This window comes from Microcaecilia unicolor, chromosome 1 (genome assembly GCF_901765095.1).
Source record: "Microcaecilia unicolor chromosome 1, aMicUni1.1, whole genome shotgun sequence".
NCBI lineage: Eukaryota > Metazoa > Chordata > Amphibia > Gymnophiona > Siphonopidae > Microcaecilia > Microcaecilia unicolor.
This window is the reverse complement of record NC_044031.1, coordinates 184,584,999-184,595,802: the sequence shown is the minus strand read 5'-3', so window position 1 is coordinate 184,595,802 and position 10,804 is coordinate 184,584,999. Positions and strand designations below refer to the sequence as shown.

Here is a 10,804-nt window from a genome sequence, read left to right as displayed (position 1 = left end):
CAAAGGATTGAGTAACGACCTCCAAAAAAGGGTATAAAAGTAGAAAGGGAAAACTAAGAAATTGAGACAGTTTCAGATAGTACTTATGTATATCAGTGCTGTTCTCCAATGAGAAAAGATATATTCTGAATTGTACTCACTTGTGGTAAATAAATAAAAAAATTTAGAATTTTCTCATACGTAGCCTGTCTTTTATCACTCTAAATTAAGGGTGGCTGGTACATATTAATTTTGGGTGGTGGTAAAAAGACAAAAACTGGCAACTGTTGGAAACAGGATACTGAGCTAGATGGACCATTGGTCTGACCCAATATGGATATTCTTATGTTCTTATAGCCGTCCACCTGCTGGAGATAGAAAATACTGAAGAGATGCAAACAGAGCTACATGGAGCTTATAAGGCACAGCTTAGTTCTGTGTTTTCTATCTCCACCTGCTGGTAGATGAGCACAACTACCCACAGTTCTGAACAGTGTGAAGCCACGCTATGGAAACATCTTTATAATATAGTGGTCAATATTCAGTCCACAGCAGTAAGTAAATGGTAAGCTGAACTAACTCTAGATATTCAATTCCGGGGCATGTGTGGCTCCTAGCACTGAATATCCGGGTACGTCTGCTGACCCAGAAGTTAACTGAGTACCAGCCATTTTTGAAACCAGTGTCCTGTTAACTCGCCACATTAGGTTAGAACAACTGTTTTGCTGTCCAGTCTTTAAGCTATTAGCTGGTTAGCAGACTGAAAATCACTGCTAACCAGCTAAGTTTCTCCTCCACCCTAACTCTGCCTCCAAACTAGCCAGTTTTTGGCATAGGTGGTTACAGGGGATACTCAGTATCATTGTAGCTTCTGAGTCTCAGAGGGTCCTGTGAGCTCTACCACAACGCATGACTGAATACCTCAAACTTGCAGTTCACCTTTGTGTTCAGAGTCAATTAAATTAACCTCGTCTCCAAAGTTCTAAACTATGGAGAGGACAGGAAACTAAAAGGATTTTAAGACCCAGTAACCAGACAGATGGTAAGTAAAACTTTTCTTTTATTATTTTAAACCCAATATGGGGTATAAAAAATGTGATGTTGTCAACAAAATTGGTTCTTTTGTTGCAAAAATATAAATTTTAAACAATTTTTGTAGTGGAACATTAAGCAGCAGTTATAATCTCTTAACAGGTACAGTAATACACCTATAGAACAACAGTGAAACCATCATAAGTATTGAACAAGTTATCTTGTTTTTTCCATCTATAGCTATAACTTTCTTTTGTAGTGTATGTCTTAAGAATTGATTCCTTGTGATCTATTTTATGTTTTTCAGGTGCAGACACCCAAAACCGGTCTCTAGAAAAGGTAGGTTTACTGAACCAAATAATTTCTGTACATGGAGGTGCAGACTTATCTTTACTTTACCCACTGAGGTGGCGATAAGGGCTTCCACGGTAACCCAGTGGTAACTGGGCAGCATGCAGCGATGCTCGATTACCACCAGGTTACCGCCATGCAAGCCATTTGGGGGGTTTTATTTTTCCCCTGGAAATGGCTCACGCTCGGGGCGGGACTACTGCCAACAGGCGTGTTGGGCCATCGTTAGTCCCAAAAGAGCGAGCGGTAACCCCATGTTGGGCTTACCGCTGCTCTGTAAAAGGGTCCCTAAAACATTCTCATTTGACCACAAAATAATTTTTTCAAAAAAATTCAAACTACTAGGCCACCTAAAGAGGTTCTCAGGAACCTAAAACTACCATTAGAATCCTTCAAAATTTAACCCTTTATATGCCAGCCGAACGGGACTAAAAAAATACATTTTAAAAATAAACAAAATCAAATCTTGGGCCACCTGACCCCTTACCTGGTCTCCAGAAGGGTCCTCATTTCACCTCTACCACTGGTCCCGGTCCTGCAGCTCCCATCGTGGCCAATAGCAGAACTGTTGCTGAGGCACCTCAAAAATTGAGGCACTGGCTTCACTTTGGGCCTAGTGCCAGCACAGGAGTGCTACCACACATGCTCGGAGCCTTCTCGACACAGACCATTTCTCAGCTCGCGCCTGGCAAGGAAACAGCACTCCTCAGTGAGGCAGTACTGCCCCTAACTGCTTCCGGAGCCAGATGGGACCCCGAACTGGCCACCAATGCAGTCTGGAAGCCCTGGAATGGCCCAGGATCACCCTGGACCCCAGGTACAAATTTAAACCCTCTGGGTTACAGCATTATTCAGTTAAGTGGTGGGAGGCGTGGCTAGTGGTTGGGAGGTGGGGCTAGTGCTGGGCAGACTTCTACGGTCTGTGACCTGAAAATGGCAGATACAAATCAAGGTCAGGTATACACAAAAAGTAGCACATATGAGTTTATCTTGTTGGGCAGACTGGATGGACCGTGCAGGTCTTTCTCTGCCGTCATCTACTATGTTACTATCCAGCTTATTTTTGAAAGAGATCACCGGCCATCATTTGTAACTCCGCCCCTCCTGCCTAAGTATGATGACCTGGGTTCCGGCTGGTCAGATGTAGGCATTCGTGGCAACCTTGCCGGAATTCAGTTCACAGGAAGGAGGAGGGAGAGACAAATAACTAACCACGTCCTTGACTTCCTAGAAACCAAGGAGGAAATTAAACTAAATTCAGGATTTTTCTTTTAACGGTTTGGGTGGCAATAAGAAGAGATTATATTTTCAAAAACAATATAACATTTTTATTAAAACATTCTTTTACTTTGTAGAAAGAACAACAAATCAATTTCAACATACACCAGAATTTCCCTTTCCCATTTAAATGTTAACTTTGTAACCCTTAAACCCGAACTCCCAATAATAACCTTATTTTACTTGTATTCTTTTCACAGAAACCACCTTCGTCTTTACAGAGTACTTTTCAGATAAGTATCTTCTTTCACCAATAATCAATTCCTCAAATTAGTTATAAAATATATTGTTTATCTCTTTTATAACCTTTAAGAATTGATTCTTTGTATATCCCTTTTTATTGTTTTCACAGGTACTCCGTTCACTATTCCTAAGGAACAAGGTAAGTATGTCTTTTTATTTCTCTTTCCCTTTCCTAATTGTCTTTCTCTACTTAAGTTTTCTCCGTGTTTTCAAAAGTCACTTAGCTGTTACCGATCTTCATTTGTTGGCAGCGTAGACTTTCTTGCGGAGGGGCCCTTGTTGTTTTCTGTATGTCTGCCAGTCTTGTCCAATTGAATCTTCTTCCTAAACTTCACTCTTAAAAAAACTCAAAGAATGCAAAACCCTATCTTTCCTATAAGTGGGGTTTACACCTTTCCCTGCTTCTGAGGAGTATTACAAAAACTGTGGCCAAAATAATCTATTAAAATAAAATTAAGCAAACTTCCCTTTCCTTCCCAAGCCTGTACTCTTAGTTTTTAATTCCCTAAGCTGGGAGAGACTGGCAACCCTGCAGTCCTATGCACCACACTCTCAGCATTCCATGCACAGCTCCCTATTACTGCTATTTTAAATATCCCCTTGCCACACTCCCTTCACCATTCACTCCACATTTACACAAAATTCCCAAATCTCACTTTCTCAATCACTATCACTCTCACCTCAATGCTTTCACTGCCAGCCAAACTCACTTCCTAAAACTTTTAATTTCCTTCAAATTCCACACTGCCTGTCCCACATCAAACAGCACATCCACTCTCTTCAGTTGCCAGGACCTCTCTGCAACTGCCAGCCAGCCCCGTCTCCCAGGTAACCCCTCCTTAGCTTCCCATTCCAAAACCCTTCTCAAAATTCCAAGCTACATTGCTGACTGGCGGAATGTTCACCAGCACAAGTAAATCCCCATTTTACCACTTTGTTTTTTTTTCTTCTTTCCCTAACCCCATGTTACATTTCAAACACAAATCGGGAGATGGCTGGCGATCTCCTGAATCCGGCCAAATCGGTATAATCGAAAGCTGATTTTGGCTGGCTCCAACTGCTTTCTGTCGCGGGCCCGGCAAAAGTTCAACAGGGTGTGTCGGCACGGTAGCAAAGGCAGGATGGGGCAGGATGGGAGCATGTGTTGAGATGGCCAGCTTTACCCGATAATGGAAAAAAGAAAGCCGGCCATAACGAGAATTTGGTCCACTTTATTTGGTCCCTATTTTTTCAGGTCCAAGTCCCAAAAAAGTGCCCGAACTGACCAGATGACCACCGGAGGGAATCGGGGATCATCTCCCCTGACTCCCCCACTGGTCACTAACCCCCTCCCATCCTCAAAAAAACAACTTTAAAAACTTTTTTTGCCAGCCTCAAATGTCATACCCAGCTCCCTGACAGCAGTATTCAGGTCCCTAGAGCACTTGTGGTGGGTGCAGTGAACTTCAGGCAAGCGGACCCAGGCCCATCCCTCCTACCTGTTACACTTGTGGTGGAAAATGTGAGCCCTTCAAAACCCACCCGAAACCCACTGTACCCACATTTAGGTGCCCCCTTCACCCCTTAGGGCTATGGTAGTGGTGTATAGTTGTGGGGAGTGGGTTTTGGGGGGGGGGGGTTGGGGGCTCAGCACCCAAGGTAAAGAAGCTATGCACCTGGGAGCAATTTTTGAAGTCCACTGCAGTGCCCCCTAGGGTGCCCTGTTGGTGTCCTGGCATGTCAGGGGGGCCAGTGCACTACAAACGCTGGCTCCTCCCATGACCAAAAGGCTTGCATTTCGCCAGGTTTGAGATGGCCGGGCCCGGTTTCCATTATGGCCAAAAACCGAACCTGGCCATCTCTAAACCCGGCGATCTCAACATTTGACCTAAATGTTGAGATTTAGCTGGCGCCAACCGTATTATTGAAGGAAAAGATGGCCGGCCATCTTTTTCGAAAATACGGTTGGCTCCACCCATTTACGGAGCCAGCCACGGAGATGGCTGGCACCATTTGATTATGCCCCTCTATGTTACTATGTAAGTGCCATTGAATATCCCTGGATAGCTCTATACAAGCAATTTAACAGGTGAGGAGTCTCTCCTGGCCATTGACATCACTTTGAATATCAACCCCCATAGTCTCTTGGTATCAGTTCAAAAAATGTACAATTTCAACTTCACAATTTACATTTGCTCCAAAGAAGTTGTGAATGTGCACATGTGCCGTGCATTTGTACATGTTGTATTTATTCATTATTTATTTATTTTAAATATATTTGTAGACTACCTTCTGCATGTTGGAAATTAAGAGCACATTTTCAAAGGCTTAGACATAATTTAAACATATGTAGTGGCTTTATTTACACAAATGAGACATAAGTTTACAAATTCCACTAGGTTTATATGTAAGAGATACTACCTGCACGTGTAAGTTGCAAAATCACGTCTTCTAAGCATACACATGTCTGAAAATGGTAAGGTACACTTAGAGGTACATTTAAAAAAAAAACATTTTTATACTGTGTTTCCTATTAAATTATTTAATCTACTGGCATAGAACTTGCTAACTATCACGTCATTGCTTCTAACAGCACCATCTTCTTAAACACAAATTTAACATGCCAGATATCACAAATCCTTCCCAAGCCTCTCAATTTCTTCAATGAGAAAGTCAATATCTGATTTCTTGGTGGCTGGGTTAGACAAGACCATTCTAAAAAAATTCACTTTATCGCCATGGGGTTGATAGCTAACCATTGCTGCTCCTTCTTCCATCATCTGTGCTTTAATCTTCGGAGCAACCTACAGTATAAAGAAAATATGTCAAGATTATTATTTTTCTTGCTGTGGGCTTTCTCACTTTGAGTGCAAATAGTATGAGAGTGCTATAAATGCTGTGTTCATGCACAGTTAATGAATGAATTACAAGACTTCACTGTGAAGGAGAATGAGAAACTTTTGATGGAAAAACAATCAAAAGATGTTTAATGAGGCTTAGTTGTTTGGCAGACTTCTCTGCAATCGACCCAAGCACAGCCATGCTATATAAAAGTAGCCAGCAATTCCCATAATGATGGATGGGTTGCTGTATGAGCATCAAAGAGATAGAAAAGTTTGCATCCCTATTTTAATTCTCAATTAAAGTTTTCATTATTTAAGAGAACTTTAAGGAGCAAAGGAATAGCCTAGTGGTTAGAGCACCAGTCTTACAATCCAGGGAAGCCTGGTTCAAATCCCACTACCCCTCCTTGTGACCTTGGATGTCACCTATCTCTCTTTTGCCTCACCTATAAACTTAGATTTTGAGTCGTCCAGGGACAGAGAAATACACAGTGTATAGTGGCGTACCAAGGGGGGAGCGGTGGGGGCGGTCCGCCCCAGGTGCACGCCGCTGGGGGGGTGCCGCGCGCCGGTCAGCTTTGTTCGTTTCCATGCTCCCTCTGCCCTGGAACAGGAAGTAACCTGTTCCGGGGCAGAGGGAGCATGGAAACTAACGAAGCTGACCGGCGCGCGGCACCCCCCACAGCGGCGTGCACCCGGGGGGGTTCTTTCACCGGGGTGGGGGGTGTCCTCTTGCCGGGGAGGGGGGTCATGCTGCACCGGGGGGCGCTGCACCCGGGGGGCGGGGCGCATTGGCGATCCACCCCGGGTGTCAGCCCCCCTAGGAACGCCACTGCCAGTGCATCTGAATGTAACTCACCTTGAGCTACTACTGAAAAAGGTGTGAGTAAAATCCAAATGCATAAACTTAATGCCCTCATTCCCAAGAGATTGTCTTGGTTTTCTTTTTTATTGATGTACACTGCTTAGAACCTGATGGTAGAAGTGGTATACAAGCAGTGGCGTACCAAGGGGGGGGCGGTGGGGGCGGTCCGCCCCAGGTGCACGCTGCTGGGGGGGGTGCCACGCGCCTGTCGGCTCTTCGTTTTCATGCTCCCTTTGCCCCGGAACAGGTTACTTCCTGTTCCGGGGCAGAAGGAGCATGAAAACGAAGAGCCGGCAGGCGCGCGGCACCCCCCCCCCCCCCAGCAGCATGCACCCGGGGGGGGTTCTTTCGCCGGAGGATCGGGGGTTCTTTCGCTGGGGGGGGCGTCGTGCTGTTCTGGGGGGGCGCTGCACCCGGGGGGGCGGGACGCATCGGCGATCCGCCCCGGGTGTCAGCCCCCCTAGGAATGCCACTGTATAGAAGAATACTGTAATGCAATGTAATTTGCTCCCTTTGAATTTGCTGATCAATTGATCTGTATCTTTGGCAATACCTACCTATGCAGCAATCTATGATGTGTTCCCCTCCCCCATTCTGCAAATTGCCCAGGGTTCCTACCGTCAAGCACTTGAAAGATTCTGATTACACTTTAGATTCAGTAAATTGCACCAAAAAATTGGCGTGGAGAAAAGTAGGTGTTGAGCGCTATTCTAAGGGGTATCCATACTCTATAGAATACTGCCTAATCTGCACCTAATTTAAGGAGCCCGCATTTATATCCACTGTTACCTCTAAGCTGAGCAGGAGTCCTCCACCTACAGTAATGCCAGTGAGTGGTGCTATTTCACTATCACATGTTCAATATCAAGGGATAGGCAAGCTCTGTAGGACTCCAAGGAACCTGCCTGTCCCTAGTGATTGAAAACACAGTATTGATGCATCACCCCCACTGGCAGCAATGCCGTTGGAAGACACCCATTCAGCTTAGACGGAACAGTATTTACGCTGACTGAAACCAGGTGTAAATGCTGGCACCTATATTAGATGCAGATTGGCTTCATTCTATAAAAATGTGCATAACTCATAGGAATGCCCTGAAAACACCCTCTAAACACACCCCCTTGAAATTATGTGCTATAGGTGTTATGTGCGCATCGCTATAAGATACGATGTGTGTGTACCTCCCAACTGAGGCAAATTAACGCCAATAATTGGTTGTTAGCCAATTATTGGACTGATTGGCTCATTAATCCATTAATTTGTGCACACAAATCAGTTATGCACGCTGATTTGTATGCTCAACTTTATTCATCATATTTAGAGTCCAGGGTTTATGTGCAATGAGCATACTGACTCCTGAGCCAGCAAACTGGTGCATGAAATACAACAGGCCTTCTTGCAGGACCCTGTTGCCACTTTTCACTTCACTTTAACACCTAAAAAACTGTTGCCAAAAAAAAAAAAAAATACACCAAGGCATATTCTATAAAGTACACCTAAATTTAGAATATGCCTAAATTTCTGTGCAGTTTATTGAATATGCCGAATGCCTGTCCACGTGATTACATTTAGTCGCAGATGGTTATGCCAAGTAAAACATGGTGCATTCTATGACAACACACATGGATTTTAGTAACTCCCATGACCTGCTCATTCCATGCCCATGGCCACGCCCCCTTTTCAACTATGAAACTTAGAATTTATGTGCATCACGTTACAGAATATTCTTAGACAATTGTGGGCGTAAATTCTAATTCAAGCCAATTCGTATCAGTAATTGCTTGTTAACATCCAATTATCGGCGCTGGGCTGGCTTGTTAACTAATTAAGTTACATGCACAAATCCAGAATACAACCGGATTCGCACACACAGTTGTTTTCATCGCTATCGCCCAATTGAACAGACTTTGAATGTTCTTTGTTCGTTTCCAGTGAACCCCTTCCCTAAGGAAGATACGAAACCTGGCCATGTCGGTGGAAGTTCTCTCAGCGTGGAAAACAGTTGCCAGATATGTGGTGCTGGCAATGCTAGTACTATCAATTATTTTGTGGACTGTTCTTAAGGATATATTTAATTAAGTTGTTAAACAAAGTGAAGCTATCTTGAAAATGATGGATTGATGAAGATTTGCACATCGCTGCTTTTGAAAGTTGGCCAAGCAATGTTGATGCTGTGAATTCTGATGATCCTGTACGTAAAAGTAGTTAATAAAATAAAAAATGTTAAGAGTGTGGTAAAATATCTATGATAGATGTTTTGATATGACGTTCAGGGGGCTGTTTACTACAGCTTAGCTCGAGCTATCTGCAGGAGGGTCCATAGGAATAAAATGGGCCCTGCTGCAGATAACTTGAGCTAAGCTTTAGTAAACAACCCCCTCACTCTGCTATTATATTGGATTTAAGTAAATAGTTGCCTGGGACCAAGAATATTTTATTATGTATGTCCCTGCATAAGAAAATATTTCTGTCCATTCTATTGGATTCTATAATGCATGGTACCTAACTAAAAGTGCATAACTCAAAAAGGAGCATGTCATAGGCAAGTCATGCAAAGGGAAAAGAGCAGATCAGATAAAAAAAAACAGACAGTCCAGTAGACAAATCCAAAATACTATTATTGGCAACAGATGTGGAGGAATAAAAACTGTGCACAGCTTTTACCCCGATATGTCTGTTCCCAATAAAAGCTCCGTACCCTCTTGCCAATAAACGACTGCGGGAATCTTCTTGTTCCTCCAGGCTGCTAACTTCTTCTTCTCTTCTTGTGGACATCTCGTCTTGATTATTGTAACCTACTACTCACCGGCCTCCCTCTTAGCCATCTCTCTCCTCTTCAATCAATCCAAAACTCTGCTGCACGACTCATTTTCCGCCAAAGTCGCTATGCCCATATTAGTCCTCTCCTTAAGTCACTTCACTGGCTCCCTATCCGTTTCTGTATTCTATTCAAACTTCTCCTATTGACCTATAAGTGCATTCATTCTGCCGTTCCCTAGTACCTCTCCACTCTTGTCTCCCCCTACGTTCCCCCTCGAGTACTCCGTTCTGTAGATAAATCTCTCTTATCCGTCCCTTTCTCCTCTACTGCTAATTCAAGACTCTGTTCCTTTTGTCTCGCTGCACCTCACGCCTGGAATAGACTTCCCAAGTCTGTACTTCTAGCCCCGTCTTTAGCCGTTTTCAAGTCCAAACTCAAATCCCACCTCTTTACCACTGCTTTTGACTCCTAACTCACCTACCCTGTCCTTTTTCCTCACCTCTTTATTCCCTTACCCTTAATTGTTCTGTCCGTTTACCTGTCTATCTAGATTGTAAGCTCTTTGAGCAGGGACTGTCTTTTGTGTATGGTGTACAGCGCTGCGTATGCCTTGTAACGCTATAGAAATGATAAGTAGTAGTAGTGCTCTCCGGGACTCCCCCTGACGTACTCTGTCTGATCCTATTTCCACCCAGCCTGTTGCATGATCGCTATAGTCTCCTGTCCCGGCCACCACCTGTTGAGCATTACAGCAGCGCCTTTGGGACCACTTAGTAATTGCGTCTAAACACCATAGAGTGAACGGATCGCTTCACCACTCATCTCAGGGGCAGATTTCATCTCCACTTCCACCCAATTATGGAATGAGTGCTGTTCAACAAACCAGAACCGTCTCAGTATTGGGTATTTACCTAGGACCAGCCTATCTCAGAATGCCTTCTTTAAGGATTCAACATATAACCTAAAGTCCTTCCTAATAACATATCCGTGGACCATTTTAGACTCTTTAACCTTTCCTTTTTTCTTTTTTTACCCTGTTCCTTCTATCCTATCTAATTTGATTGCAATTGTATAACAACTGGTCTGGTGTTAGCCTCATCAGTACTTTGTAAGCCACTTTGTGCCTGCAAAACTGTGGGAAAAGTGGGGTATAAATGTGCTAAATAAATAAATAAAAACTCTTTACCCTTTGCCGTTCTGGCCCTTGTGGACCATTTGCCTGTTTGTGTCAGGGGCATTCCTAAAAGTTATACTCCCTCAGTGCACCTAATCTTGGCATCAGCATTTACACCAGGTTTCGGGAGGCGTAGGTCTGGCACCCAAAGTTAGGTACAGGAATAGGCACTATGAGTGATTTTAAAAAGGGAAAGTGAAATGGGACTTGATATACTGCCTTTCTGAGGTTTTTGCAACTACATTCAAAGTGGTTTACATATATTCAGGTATTTATTTTGTACCAGGGGCAATGAAGGT

The 10,804-nt window shown here is 43.7% G+C and overlaps 1 protein-coding gene across 1 annotated transcript in view; it reads right to left on the bottom strand.

Annotated features, from left to right (window-relative positions):
* Nucleotides 1–5,214: 5,214 nt before the first annotated feature.
* Nucleotides 5,215–10,804, bottom strand: part of LOC115470195 (glutamate decarboxylase 1-like) — a 137,667-nt gene continuing 132,077 nt past the window's right edge. The window contains exon 16 of the mRNA XM_030203161.1: nt 5,215–5,666. Within this exon, the coding sequence (XP_030059021.1) occupies nt 5,493–5,666 (174 nt within the window). The 3' untranslated portion in view covers nt 5,215–5,492. The remainder of the gene's footprint in view (nt 5,667–10,804) is intronic.